At 31.9% G+C, this 16,312-nt stretch overlaps 1 protein-coding gene and 1 long non-coding RNA gene across 2 annotated transcripts in view; one reads left to right on the top strand and one right to left on the bottom strand.

The window, feature by feature from the left end:
- The window catches only part of LOC146722809 (uncharacterized), a 40,928-nt gene extending 24,893 nt beyond the window's left edge, over positions 1–16,035 (top strand). The window contains exon 4 of the long non-coding RNA XR_014924922.1: positions 16,016–16,035. This is a non-coding gene — a long non-coding RNA (uncharacterized LOC146722809). The remainder of the gene's footprint in view (positions 1–16,015) is intronic.
- Positions 2,605–9,180, bottom strand: LOC114931507 (mitochondrial sodium/calcium exchanger protein). The gene is made up of 9 exons (XM_029303590.1): positions 9,124–9,180; positions 8,837–9,054; positions 6,886–7,211; positions 5,329–5,409; positions 4,828–4,947; positions 4,066–4,392; positions 3,506–3,624; positions 3,222–3,375; positions 2,605–2,966 (listed from the first exon to the last, which is right to left on the bottom strand). The coding sequence occupies exons 1-9, from the start codon at positions 9,178–9,180 to the stop codon at positions 2,605–2,607; spliced, it is 1,764 nt and encodes a 587-aa protein (XP_029159423.1).
- Positions 16,036–16,312: the final 277 nt, after the last annotated feature.

The following is a 16,312-nucleotide window of genomic DNA, read 5'->3' as shown; positions in this document are numbered from 1 at the left end:
GAGGGTCGTTAACTCGCGTTGGCACGGAAGAGACTAGACAGGACTCTTATCTACGGATGCTGGGCACCGATCCAGTCGTTCTAGACAGGGGGGAGTCGACCCTAATATATGGTTCGATAAAGTTTTCTTTGCTTTCACAAACTTTTATTCAATATTTGTCAGTAAATTCTTTCGTTTAAAAAACACTGTACTTATTCTGCGAACATTTATTTTTTTTCCCTTTTTTTCACATAATATCGATATCGCTGACAATGGATGTTGAAGCGCGAGAATTTGCAAAATCGGATAATACGCGATAAAAAGCCATCTCGTAAAAACGTACACAAAGAATTCTATAGTTTGGAAAGAGAAACGTACGCCAGTCCAGTTTCTATGCCGTTGGCTTTTGAATACGATTTGAATACGAATTTGAGAACGATTCACAACAGAGCATAGACTACAAGTAGACGTGAGGTTATGCATATAACGTTAGCATATTTATTATCTGACATCGCTGTTATTTCTTTAAACTTGTGCAATTTTTTTTATTTGTAATATAACGCCTTTTCACAAATGCCATTATACAAATATCACAAATTGCTATTACAGTTGACGCACTTTTTAGTTTAATCTCAAAAAGTAAATTATATCAAATAAATATATAACTTTATTAGTTTAAATATTCAACTCTAAATTCTTCATGTATGGGTAATTTTTATTGGCTTTCTGTTATAACGTTTGATAACATATATTATACATCTGATAAATGTTAAATGGAGTGTACATTTTCTAGTGAGATCACAACATTAATTGCACATAATTAAATGCAATTTATGTGTATTGAGAACAACAGGTGTCGCGCTTGTACGACAAATTAATTGAGAATAATGAATTACCTTGTCGAATACATGGATTCTGTATGTACCATGCTAAAAACAATATCAAAATTTAAAATTCAAAATTAATATAATAACAAATAATATTATATACTGCTACGATAAATATTAAATTCGCAAGAATTATTAACTTAAATGATTAGCATACATTTTTTCTTATTCCACATATATTTTCATCTTCAATATATATATATATATGTATACATTAATAAAATATGAAGAGACTCATTTCGTATAAATAGCCTTTCCTGAAGCTTCGCAAACTCTGGCTCCTCTCTACATACGCAGATACTACCACAAGAGAAAAGCCAGATTTTGCAGTGGCAAAACTTTGGTCTATCTCGCCGACAAGCCATCTTTGTTCATTGTTCTATCGGCACTTTGATAGGGCAAAAAGGGGAGCGGAAAGTAGAGGTGGTTCGGAATTAAACTTTCGTATGGAGACAATAGGGAGACCTCGGTATACATGTTGAAAGAGACTGCTAGAAACGATTCTCTCAATATCTATAGAAAGAGACACAAGGATGAAAAGGTATGGAAGAGAATGAACAATGTTATATCTCTGCTGCTACTTGACTTTTCCTTATTTCTTATAAAGACTACACTATTCTTTGTTAAAAACTGAAATAATTTTTCTCTTCTGAGATCTCAATCGTATACCTCTCTAGAGTTTTCAATTTAAATGTATAATTGAATTCTTGCGTTTTTTTTTTAATTATGCGCGACAAGTTAAAATTCTATTAAAGTAATCTCTATGCAAAATGAACTAAAAGACACTGATTTATCATCTATTACCTCTTTCTTGAGTAGTTTAGCTAGCCATAAGTTCTTTATCTACAATCTCTAATTGTTCTAAAAAGATCTATGGATGACTCGACATTTCCGTTGAAAAACTATCAGTTGTAAAATCGCCAAAGAAAAGTCATTGTAAGATAATGTAAAAGTAGGACGGCATGTATAGTGGATAAGAGAATATATATGTATACGTTGGAAAAGGAAGGCAGATATATAAAAAGATAAAAACAATTCGCGTTCATCTTTTTATGGCGTTCGGAAGAAAATGAGAAGCGTTATGTAAGAAACGTTTGCACGTAGAAAATGTGTCCCTCACCTAATAACGGATTCAATTACGCGGGTCTGTGTGTAGCACTCGAGCTTACCATGATATACAGCGCAATGTAAAATTTAAAAGTGACACGTACCCCAAGCTACTAACCGCCTCATGACTTGTGGTTTCCGTTTCGGCGTTATGGTGACCATACTAACCGGTTTCGGTCGGAAACGGGACACTTCGTTCTCTCCGGGGAAATGTCTAAAAACGACCTGACGTCGCTCTTACTTCTCCCTGCTTTTTCTCTTCTCTCCCCCCTCTCTCTCTCTCTCTTTATATATTTTATATATATAAACATACATATATCTAGCATTCAAATGTTTTCCTACAAAGTTTACCTTCCGTTTCATGTTAAAAATGCATCTCTCCGTCTGTATTCGTATAATCTTGACTCATTTAACATAATTCATGAGAGAGAAGCGTTCTTCCATATTTTTATTCTTCTAGAGACACCTTATCTTGCGGCACTTAACGTTGTTGCGTCAAGAATAGAACATGATTCATAATTAATTAAAAAAATAATTTTTATTTCTTATTAATTTGCACTTATATATTTACATATTAATATAAATGACAAAGCAGCATTAAATACTGCATATATGTGATATTATATTAATATTACACGTCGGGTCTGAAATCGGTGCCAAGCGGATGTATAACGTGCAATTCACTTAAAAATTGTATAAGAATAAAAGCAAAGTAGATGGAATATAAAAGGCCGCCATATGAACGGCGTGCGATAGTTCCTGTAATGTTGAGATAAATGATGGTAGCCACTAGTGAACACAGGAGGAAAGCTAGGCAACCGGGTGCCATATCACTGATCCTGATCTTCGTGTGTTGTTCAGGATCGGCAGCGCTGGCAATACCATAAGTCAGCCCTAGTCCCAGCAGAGTGTTAAACATCGGTCCGCCAAAGCAAGCTGCATATCCCATACGAGGAAATCCTCGTCTGGCGATAGCGACATTCGATATCAGATCTGGACAAAATTTCGAATTATCTTGTATGGATTCTTATGGAAAAATATCGAATTCTTATTCAGAGAGATACAAATTTAATACAAATTTAATTTCATAATAATTCTGAAAAATGCGCAACGTTACATTATCCGATTCATATTGAAAATTTAATCCGAGAGTGTACAATTTTTGTTTAGCGAATTGTACGGTTTTGATTTATTCTATCTTCACAAAAGTACTTTTGGTAACAAGAAGCATTTTTCAACACGACTCACCCCCGATACTGTTTCCCCATGCAAGAAAAGTGATACCCAGCATGGCGTCAGATATGCTACATGCGTATCCTATGCATTGGAGTACCGCCATGATCTCTCCGGCCACTAAATAAACCGTCAACATAGCAGCGAAAAATCCCAAAAATGCAAAGATCTAGAATTAAACGTGTTTCATTATTAGTACAATTTCTAATCTCTTCCTCGCATTTTTATGAGACTTATTATAAGCACTTATTAAACTTTTGATTATACTCTTGTGCAAAAAGGAAAGAACAAGTACTCACATTATGAAATTTTGGTACACGGTTCACGTGAGTCGTTAGAAACACAATTACACCAATTACGGTGCCGACAACGAGGAATATCAGCACTATCGGCACATTGCCAAAAGTCGTTTGCCAAACTGCAATAAAACAGTTAAAATGAAATTGAAGTTGAGTGGTACAGATTGTGTTATATGCATTGATTGTCGATACAATCATTATGCGTTATTGACTATCCGTCCGGATTTCGCATCTATCATATTTTGCAATAAACCGCGTTCTAAAAAAAAACACTTGTATGATATTTTTAGACTGATTCTATATTATATATACAATAGAAGAAGGAAATATCACAGAAAGCAATAAATAGCGTCTTTAATATTTTTCCTATATATAATAAAAAATATAGATTTTTATCACATATAACTTTATTTTCAATAACAAGTTTATAGAAAATATAACACTTTCTATTGAGTTAAAATATTTTTCGAAAATTTATATTGTTAAATATAAAAAAATCGTTTTTGTTATTAGCGATACGCGCGATTGTATTATGAAGTTTGAAAATGAATGAGACGTACCATCTAATAAAAATAATATTATTGTAGGTGTTACACACAACTGAAAGCAATTCAATAGCTTTGACCAGCCTCTTTTCTCAACAGTAGGATTTACAACTGGTATAAAGATTTGCAATAACAACATGACGGGCGAACGTATAATCAAAATGATCTTAAGCAATCTACTCGATTTCTTCCAATCTTCTTTGCTGATCGGATTGATATCGTACAAAAATTCTGTGAAAAGACCTATTGGTCGGTCAGAAACGTAGTCGCTAATTTCCGGGCTTAACTGGACGAGATTGCCTCGTAGTTTCGATCTTTCTATTTCCGTTATGACGGCAATATCTGATTAAAACAAATATACAAATATGTATAAAAACATTAAATCATATATAAAAATTATATAACAAGAATAAAATAAGTTTATAAGATTTAACAAATTTTTGCTTTTTAAAAATATATAGAAATATACATTCAAATATGTGCAAGCTGTGAGATAAATACGCAATTATTTATAATGAAAATGTATGATTAATATATATATATATATATATATACTTTGTGACAACAAATTCTACATTTTCTACATTTAACTCTTTCTTTTGAAGAAATAATAATTTTAGAAAGGAAATATGCAAGAATAGAGATACATACGTTTTATTTAATGTAAAAAGAACGCATGGTTCTGCGAAAGATAAAAGATTGAAAAACTATTTAAAAAATTCAAAAGAACCAAAGACATGGATATGTGCGATGAGTCGTAAAAATGACGCTTGGTACCTAGTTTGGCACGCAAGCCAAAAGGTCGGCTTTTAGCGGGAATCTTGGGAATGGTGCTTGTGTCTCTGTTCGCCAAGTAAGTATGCAGGACGTCTGGATCAGGTACACTTGGGATCCTAGCTGAAAGTACATAAGAATGTTCTCGGGAAAAGGGATCGATACTTAGTATGGAGAAAATTTTCTATAGGCGATAAAGAAGAAGAGGAAGAAATAGAAAACAGAAGCTAGTCATTTCTTTTTTATATTTTTATAGCGAATTTAAAAGTCATGAAAAAGTTTCTTATTATGGATTCAAAATAGTTCTTGCGTATGGATTATAAAATTTTATAGAGATATCCTTAAGAATATATTTCTTTAGTAAATTAGAAGTTTCTAAATGCGAGTATAATTTTATTTGTATTTTTTGAAACTATTAGCTTATCACTTAAAATTCTTAAATAAGATGCTAAAAATTCACGAATAATTCGTCGATATAAATCAGGAATCTGCAATATTATATACTTTTCAGATGTTCCTCTTTGGTCTCACATATTTGCATTATTATGACCACGACGATGAATGACATGTAAACCAGAAGAAAACCTGCAATTAAAATAAACATTAAGAAGTCCTAATATCTCTTGATAAGATAATTTCTTGCATATATTATTAATAAAACTGGGATAAATGGTTTGCATACACGACATGCAAAAAGCTTAGGTGCATTTTCTTCTTAATTGAAGAAAAAAAATCTTAATTATTCCTTTTTCTCTAATTCGAATGAAAAAGATATATTGTTGAGGAGAAAATTCCTTCCAAGAGTTTTTAATGAAGCAAGTAATAAGTGAATGCGCATACCAAATACAAGTTGTCTGTTCCCTGCACAAAATGTGCTTATTTATATGCATATACATAACTATATTAAAATCGGTTCTGCTCGGAAGAATTACAAAGCATCTAGACGAGTAAAATTGAATTTCTGTCTGTTTACAATACTATTATACGTTCTGCGATATGAAGAAGATGAATCAGGATATTCGACGGCTTTAGCGACGTAGCGTAACAATAACCTCCACCAATGGCGCTTTACACGGGCGCACAATTATTTCTCCGGACTTTATCCGTTGCAACAATAATCCCTGCTTTCCCGGTGAAACGGATTCCTTGCCGCGGAATCCCGCAAAAATTCATCGACAGTCAGATTGCAAGCCCAGCCGGCAGGTTGTGGAGAGAGAGACTGCGGCGTAGCTTAATTAAATTCGCTGAAGAATTATTGTTATTCCGGAATGAAACCACTTATGGCTTCCCGCAGTTAAACTTCCTCTTTCATTATGATGTGTTTGATTTGCCGTGCGAAATATCGATAAAATGCCAAATATCTTAATTATTTATATATACTATATGTGTATAATAAAATTAATATCACATTTTAATCATTTCACTTAGCAATTACGTCAATATTTGAATGCTCGATTGAAATAACAAATAAAATTATATCGCTATATGCGTATATATAAATATAAATGTATATTACAATATGTGTATAATGTTTTTTCACTCTCATTTATTACTAGCTAGAAAAAAATTGCCAAAGTTAGATTCGCTGAAATTATTTTATTTATTTGAGAATCAATCACTTTACCTATATATATTTAATTATATATTTGGCACGGAACAAAATTATCAAAATTACATATGTATATTTACTCTACTTGGATATTCAACTATAAAGCAATATTAGCCTTCGAGTGCGAATAATAATTAATCATTTTTTATATAAATATTTTCTCTCATATAATAATCAGTAATTGTAAAATACGATATAAAAAAGACATTTTATAATATTGAAATACTTCTTTCATGTATAATTTTTTCCGATTATGCTCGTTATAATCTTATATTTGTTACAAACGAGTCGTTGTAAAAATACGAAGTGAAAAAAAGAGAAAAAATATATTTTTTGCCGTATTCATGAACGAAATAATCGACTCATGTGTAAAAAATATAATATACGAAATGAATAAGGAAAAGTCAATTAATATTGCTTTATTGAATTTGAATAAAAATAATAAGACGTACTTACGGCTTCCCAGAGGTAAACTATTTCATCCCATACTACGTAACTAATCCAGCACACGGAAACGATATAAAAACAGGCATCTCTCATGAGAGATTTGAGTGAAACTTTAAAGGGTTTAATTATCGCCACGGAACCGGCGATCATCGAGGTCACGAAGACACCCGCTCCGATTAATTCGGTGAACATTATTATCGCTCCGTCGCCTCTCGACACGAGGGACGTGAAGATGTCAGGCGCGCCGTTTCCGAATGCCAATATCGTCACCCCAGCTATGTTATCCGATAGATGCATTACACTGGCTATTACCGCCAGTGCTGGACAAAAACTGAAATCAAAATATCGTATAACGATTAATTCACAATGTTTATACATATCTAACACCGTTTCAATATTTATGTTATAAGATTGAAGAAAAATTTATGGAAAAGTATTTTAATTGTAATATGAAAAGTTTTATAACTGTAAAGAATGGTCTTCATGGACTCTCGAATTTAATTTCTGTAGTAAATTAAATTAGTTTAAATTAGTTTAAAATTTTTTCAATTTTCTTACTTTTAATTAAAATTCTTAACTTTTAATTTAAAATAATATATTTTTTCTTCTAATATATATATATATATATATATATATATATATATTTACACAAATATTTATAAAAAGCAACATTTTATTTTGGTAATATAAAACTTCATTTAAAATTTAAAGAAATATCAATATTTGCATTCATTGGTATAACGACTTTTTAATAAAGCATAAAATACGCCAAGTATTTAGCTTGAAAAGGAAGCAACTTTTAAATAATATTTATCTGAGAAGCGCATCATTAAATTAATATCGTTATTTAGCCTTTGATATTTTACTATATACGGAAAACGTTATTTATACAGAAAAATCAATTTAGTATCTGAATTCATTATTTATTAATTATTATATTCGATATAGATCAAAGCTAAGTTTCAACAAACTTTACGATAGCACGGTTGCATTTATTTATCATTAAGCGCAGAAAAATAAATATGACGAAACTACTTAGCGATTTTTAAAAGTACCAGAAATTTAGATGATGGTCGCGTCAGCGTAAAAGCAAGAGCGTGGTATCGAATATAAATATGGCGGATAAAAGTTTGATAAAACTCGCATTATAAACTTATATAATATGTTCCTTATATATTATAGAATACGTGTTGATTTTGATAACTGAAGCACAATGTTGTATAAAGTTTTATAGAAAAATGTATATGACTTATTTTAGAAAACTATATTAAATATAGTAAAACAACGATATTTTCCCATCAATATAGTAGCAGTTATAAATATCAAAAACCTACGACTAAAAAAAATCTCAATTTTTTGGGACTTCGAGACCCCACATTATTGAATGCATGGCAATCTGCCATATTTCCTTGATATTTGTATAACTTGAAAGAGTAAGGGAACCCTTCGTTTATCATTTTGAAAGAAACCACTTCGTAGAATGTAGACTGTTGAAATACGAGGAAGCATGAATCTTTCGATTATTGGTTTGGTTACTTGCCAAAGTCTAAATTTGTGTTGTAGCTACGTAATCATCTACATGTAGATGGTAACACACGTTTTCATCAAAATTGAACTTGGCCAAAGTTCTCAATTTTGTATCAAGAAAAGGTGTAATTTTATTATCCCTGCTTACGTTGTATTTGCATAATCTGCATTTATACCAAATGAATTCTTTAATAAACAATATTATTCTTTCACATATATATATATATATATATATATATATTTATCCGCGCTTAATTTTTATTAATAAATTTGCACCGTATTAAAATATATGGTATTAAATATAAAATATATAATTTATTCAGAAATTGAATAAATTTGATAAATACTGATAATTATCAATTTTTAATAAAAAATTGAAATTGATATATAATTATTTCCGGCTATAATTACCAAAATGAATCAACTTACAAGTTATCTGCCGTGGATCCTAAAACCAAGAATAAATAAATTAGAAATAAAAGTACGAGGACCAAGCCGCTAATAAACAGGTATGCCTCTTCGGATTTGAAATAGCAAAACAACAATATCGTGTACTGAATCATCGAATCTGAGTAGCAGTCTTCAGTATTCCTCACCCATTCGCAACGTTCCGCGGCGGAAACTTTCCAAACGTACGAGCAATCATCCTGAAAAAAAGATTTGACGAAGAACTCGACGAGACGCGCAAACTGGAAGAGACGTCGATAACAATTTACCTCTCGTATAGGCAGATGCCCGTGTCTTAAAAAGGAGCTCGATATTTGCGACCTCATGTTCGAAAAAGCATAAAAGCGCAACGAAGCGATATGTAACCTATATTTTGTATATTTGCCTTTTACGGATCCGCTCGATCGTTGCCTATTCAAGCAGAAGCGAGCAAAACTTCAAGCGATACAGACAGAATGCTGTCACATACGTAGTGTACCTATACTATTCGCACAGTTTGAAACATAAATTCAATACGATGCACACATAAAGGGAATTCTTGACAATGACATACACGTAAAAAGTAGCACATTTTGTATATTGATCAATTCAGAGAAATAATGAATACGACGAAGAACAATATATTAAATACAATAAAGAACATTGTGTAAATGTATACTAAATCAGATCATATGCAGTCTTCGGCGATACATTCATTTATTTTATTAGATAAAAATGTTGACAATACAACACATTTCTTCTTGTTAACAAAAAAAAATTATACAGCTTTTCTCGACTACAGAAGTGCGCGCACTCAAGAATGTCGTTGCTCGACAACACTTATCCACACTAGTCTGAAGACAACTAAAGGCTCATTAGACATGGAGCATTTCTCCAGCCGTTCCGCCCCATTTCTGTCTATAATGAGGTGATGAAAAAAAAAAACCGTCCAGGTAACAAGCACACGGAAGAAAACCTCTCGCAGCAAACGGTTACGCTGTCATCCAACGCGCGATATTATATCGACACTTATTCGATATTATTGTCAGCTTACGATAATGAAAATTCAATGATGTGTCGCAAGCCGGCGACGCCAATTCGTTAAATCCATTATTGCCAACTCAAAAGTTTCACGGTTTTATCAGTTTTATGAAAGAATATTCCACAAAGATAGAGAGAACATTTGCGCAGAACAATGTGAAAACTATTTCTCTTAAAAAGCTTGGTAGAAATTAATTGAATAGATAAAATAACAATATTGTTATTACGTAACACACATTGTGCTCCTCTTTCAAAATCTAAAATATTAAATGGAATTTTCGCACAATGGGTACGTTTCTCATTAAAATATATATTAAACTAGAAATATGTGCCAATAATTTTGCGTTTTCCAATATTTTATCAAATATTCACAAAGTCAACTTTTAGCTCTGTAAAATTTACATTAAACGATTTATGTATTGACATAATTATATGAAAACGTTTTGTATTGTGAATATTAGAAATGTTAAAACTAATTTAAAAATTAAATATGATTTAAATCGCTCTTCAAGCTAAAAATAATGCTGAAAATCAGACTAGATAACTAGTGTGTTTTAGCATTAACGAGAAACCTTAGCTTTATAAATCTTGCTTATCAGATATACGCAACGAGTTCGCAAAAACGATAAATCAACTGGGTTGGATAAGACTCGAATAGTGTGATAAGAACCATAATAAATTAGGTTTACAAGAGATTTGTTATTTTAGCATAAAATTGCATGGGGCACTTTAACGAATACTTGACTGCGTAAATTATTCTGAAGAAAAATCATGGCGGAATCTGCGCTCTGACGTCTATCAGTCTATCTCCTATTGTTGCGTACTTTTTAACAATGTTCCATTAAGCCCACCTTTCAACAGCAGCGTACTTCACCGTAATTGCCAACTTCAGCAAATTGTCATTTATCGCCAGACTTCTTTTGTGCTGCTTTTCGCTCTAAACACTTTATTGAATTGCATTCACAGGGCACAAAGGAGCCAACGGCTTTACCCCAATTTATATTGCGCTTTTATTCTCCCTACGCGAGAGCCGAGCGTACTCGCTTGGCTTTTCCGGTTTCCTGTTTTGGCTCGCTCTCGCTCTCTCTCTTTGTCTCTCTCTCTCTCTGTACCGCCTGCACACATTTATAATAAAGTGTGTGAGTGATATAAGGCTGGAATATGCAAAAGCTTCTTTCCGTAGTATAAGACGACTCTTACAATTAATGTAATGGCACGTCGGCATTGTGTTGTTGAAACCGAGTATGTACTGGTGTACACACTCGGTTATGCTCGAGCCGCTTTTGCCGTGTGTTTTGAAGAATAATTCATACCAGAGTTAAAACAAAAGCTCGTTGTAAATGTTAAAATAACGAAGCAATTTATTTTAATTAAACTGACTGCTTCGTAAAGACAACGAAATTTTTTCTATGAATCTATATGAGTGTAATTTCTCATAAAAGTTTATTTTTCTACAAAAAAAAGTTTTCCTGTAAAAATGGATTTTACTTTTATACTAAGCATATATGTTTATACAATAAAATAGCAGTTTTATTTAATATTATTCCCGATTTAAAAAATGAATAAATCGAGTTTTGATATTTTTATTAATTGTACTATATATTTTGCTTTGTTCGAACATTATACATATATGTACATATGTATATGGGATAAAAACTAAAATTAGAGGGATGCATTGCATGCATCGGTTTAAAGAAATTTAATCGTATTATTAATTTTGTGGCGAAAATATATTATTCAATTTGATATCAAAACATTCTACTGAAAAATTATTAAATTTACATTAAAATTTAAAACACAATTTTCAATAATTTTGTTTTAAAGAGGGCGATGTCATTTTTTCCACTTTATAATTGTATGAAAAATTATTCTTCTCGGCTATATTTATCATATTAAATTATGTTAAAATATATTAGGATTGTGAATAACGAGAGAAAAATTCCATTTAATTCGAAATTACGGCCATTCATCTGACAATTATTGACAGGCTTCGAATAACTTGTTGCAACAGATGTTTGATCAGTTTTGTCTACTTATTGAAACAGATGCTTCTGACAGGTGTCTATGATATCGATATCTCTTTACCCTCTTATTGATTAGATTAGAATCGTTAACATTTCAATTATATCACAGTTGATATATACAGAAAATCGAGCATAATATAAAAAATTCTAATAAAAATTTATAACAATTTCGAAAATTATAAGCGCAAAAAGTAAAATATTCTCTGCAGTAGAGAAATCTTGATTTTTGTAGATAAAAATTTCTTATTCAATAAAATAGTTCGATAATCTTTTATGTGAGAATCCGTCGGGAATCGAACTGCAACAGTCTTTTCTTCACACAAAGTAGGCCATAGTCAAGAACTGATCGACTAGAAGAGACATTTCTAAGATCAGCACCCCACAGTAAATCGCTTCCTGCGTCCAAAGCAGCCCTCCATGAGTGATGAAGAGTCGCGCATTCGATTTCAAACATTTTATATGATAAGAGGGTACTTATTATCTTTGTTCACGGTATACATTTACATCATATTATAAAGAAGCCACAAGCAGAGATTGAAGTAAACTTCATTTTTATAGATAAAAATAAGTTACAAATTTTGCAATTTTTTATTTATTTAAAATTAATTCTTTATAGTTTGATTTTTTCTCTCTAATTTGAAATTTTATCTTTAAAATATTATTTTATAATTAATTAAAAACTTAAATAATTTTTTTTTCAATTCTTTATTTTAAAATAGAAAACATTGTAAATAACAATTCTGACTTTTGGATAGTGAATTTAAAATTTACACACAAAAACGAAACCGTAACAGCGGATAAAACGAGGTAATAACGATAACGAGCTTGATTGCATAATATAGCGAAAATGGAATTTTATGAAAAACGTTGGTCACGCGCCGGTGGTTTAGAGGAAAAACGGGCGAATACCTGAAAATAATTGTTCTCTTCACGTGTACATGCGGACGGCACTTTCATAAAAAAGCAGTGCGTATCACATGTATTTGTACATGAATGTAGGTATAATATCATAGTATGAATTTTACACACTGGATGCATTATTAATTCTCTCCACTTCTGCTTTAGATATTATCGGATCAGATGCATTCTAAATAATTGCGCACATTATGACTCAGAATGTTGTTATGTCTGACAATTTGAAATTTTTTTAAATGTAATAATATATGTTACATATATGGTATAGTTGGAAAGAAATGACACGCACACAATATCAAATAAAATAAATACGAATCAGATTATTTAACTAAGAACCTAATAATCATGATGAGCGAATAAAAATTCAAAAATTTCTTATTTAGGAATGAAAAATTATTCCGCATAATACGAATATGTATTTTGTATTGTATTTTTAATAATTAAATAATTATATTTAAATTATAAATATTTATATTTAACATATAAGTTTTTAAACAATTTGCGCCAATTTCTTCTTCATCTTATTTTCGATTCACCTAATGTTCTTATCAGATCTTACATATATTTTGACAAACAGTGCGTATTATTCTTTACATTGTATTAATAACAAACGGTAAATTTATAATAGGCATTAAAAGCCGTTCAATATTCGTGCAAATTGACCTACGGATTATTTAACGATAATGCAAACTTCAAATGGGTTTTATATGATCGCTGGATAATGATATTGCAATGAATAAATGATTTATGCTTCACAGTACGGCAATATGCATTATTCCCTCTGCGTGCAGGCAGTGTATCGGGTAGATTTGTCGCTACCAAACACACAATGGTTGATAGGGACTGGAAAGAATGAAAATTATTAAAACCCTCTGCCTAAATTAGAACAGAAATTACTACTTTCAAATTATCAATTTTCCAAAGTAAATATATTTATAATTAATTATTATTTTAATTAAATTTAACTTTTGATAATTATTCAATTAATTATATCTTCGATTGCATTTATTCTAATCATTGCTATGCTACATTTATATCAGCACAGATAATTTTAAGATATCAGATTTGTGATTTTATTAAAATAATCGAGGATTGATACTTTAATTGTCAAATTTTTATATCATACGTACATGTGTAATAACGGAGAAGGAATCAAAGGGCTTGAAAACTTTTTTAATCGTTTCCGGCATGTTCAATCGACATCCACTCTATTATCAAGAACTTCTCTTGTTCGGTATACCTGCTACGAGAAGAGTGTTCTTTCCGTGACCTTCTCGCGGATAAGCTTCTTTCGACATTTAATCCCGCCCAGAAAAGAGAAAAAAATAAAAAAGCAGTACGTACACAATACAGAGAGCTGCGGCGCTCATTCGATGCACTTAACGTTTCCCAGCAGCGGGGTCATTCTCTTCTCCCTTTGGCGCATTTCCACAGTATTTGCTGCGGTACTTGCTCGAATGCCCGGTAAAGGGCGGCAAACACCTGGCTCGGTATAGTGGACGGGTCTATTTGCGATCTCAGACTAAAGTAAATAACGCCGTTTCCGCTGTGAGCGTCCAGATAATCCTAAAGATCCACGAGACGGTGGCTTTGGGCTCGATATCGGAATATGAATACCTCCGATTTCCTTAAATTCTCGCGCCAGATGTTTAGATGTTTCATGCTTACGGCCGCATTCTTCAAGATCAACGATATTATAAACCGAAGGAAGTCAGACAAATCATGCCCAAAATATTTTCTTCATCTCGCGATCTCATAACTCGTTTCATCAGATAGTAACACCCTATAGATTCATTCGCGATTGAATATTCTACCGATATCTTTCTAATCGTGAAATATAATTAATATAACAGATTGATGCTATTTATTTTATACATTTTATACAATTTATTCACACAAATGTATACATGATTGATTATATATAAAAGAGTTAAAAATTCTGCGTAAAAGCAGTTTGGATAATCTCATTTATCTGCGATATAATCATTAATTTTGTCATCAACACTAAATGAAATTTCGAGCATTTATGCGGTGCATACCAAACTCACGCAAAGTAAAAATAGCATCGTCGATAGGCGGAATTTCTAACAGCAATTTTGGGATAAATTCCGCGCAGCTGCTTCCCTATAAGCCAGTTTGGTGATCGGTAGTACCATCGTCATATTAATCGATCTTTCAAGAAAACTCATTCGCCTGGGTTGAACCAGTTAGGTATGTAGCTCGAATTCTCAGGATTCCTAAGGATCTTAGTACGATCATGGGAACGCGACGCTGCTGATAACGTCAAACTAGGTATATTTAAAGCATGATACTCAGGAAGCATTCAACGGCAAAAGTCTCGTCTACGAGTAAATCAAAGCATTCTCTTGTGTCGATGACCCTCTTCACTTTTGGATGGATCAGCAGGAGACACCAAATTTTCGCACCGATATTCTAGGTCAGGTATCTAATATTCCACCTCGAAATCGTGAAATTCCGGAAGCTGAGCGAGCGAGCAAGCTATCGAGTGCTCACCAAACTGGACGGAATGTCCACGTCGGCCAGGCGAATCCTCGCGAGGGAAGTGCGTCACCGCGATGGTCTCGTGATCTCTCGCAGAGAGCCTCTTCAGCAACGGCTCATACACGTTGTAGTGGCTCTTCGCTTAGGAAGGGAAATATCACCGGCATCCTAGACTTTATCGATCGTGTCGAGCAAACAAGCGATCACGGCTAACTACGTCGCCGTAATCTTCATCGTGTGTCAAGAAACGATCAACTTCGGATCATTAATCTCTCTGTTTTCGAAGATTATTTATTAGAAACACCCAGAATCAAATTCAATCGATGGACAAAATATAAAGCAATCTTTTTATATAAATAAGTTGGAAATATCAATGAAATTTTTCTACAGTATTATGATAAACTATAGATATATTATGTATATATATATATATATATATGTATATATAAAGAGATAAAGTTTGTTTGTTAAATATAATATTATTATAGTTTAAGTATGTATAGCACGAGTATAATAAAAGCATTTTTAAATAAATAAAAACATGGGAATACAGAAACGCCACCTAGTATTTATACATAATTTATTATTGTTATGTACCAAGTATAAAATTTGACGTGTTCGATAATAATTTTTTGAAATAGTTTTTGAAATATTAATTTGAACGCTGCTATAATTTAGATTTCATATTTGTATGTTACAGACAACATATAGTGATCTGCGTCGGCGTTTGGTGAGTGAGAAAAATTTTATTTAATTTTGAGGTAACGAATTGATAAATCGTAGTTGTAGATAGTTCCCTTAGTAAATTCGTTGCCTTAAAATGGATGGACTAGAATGAATTAGATCAAACTTACTTACAATTAGATTGGTTTGATAAATAACTAAGCATATTATACATACAAGTGTAAATTCAAGTATAAAGAAAGAATTTTAATTCAGATTTGACTTATTCATTTTATTTAAAGAACGCGCTTATGATTTTATTAATCATACTATA

Source organism: Nylanderia fulva, unplaced genomic scaffold, assembly GCF_048542155.1.
Source record: "Nylanderia fulva isolate GAGA-0341 unplaced genomic scaffold, ASM4854215v1 Scaffold27, whole genome shotgun sequence".
NCBI lineage: Eukaryota > Metazoa > Arthropoda > Insecta > Hymenoptera > Formicidae > Nylanderia > Nylanderia fulva.
The sequence above is the reverse complement of the archived record's forward strand: the minus strand, read 5'-3'. Positions and strand labels throughout refer to the sequence as shown.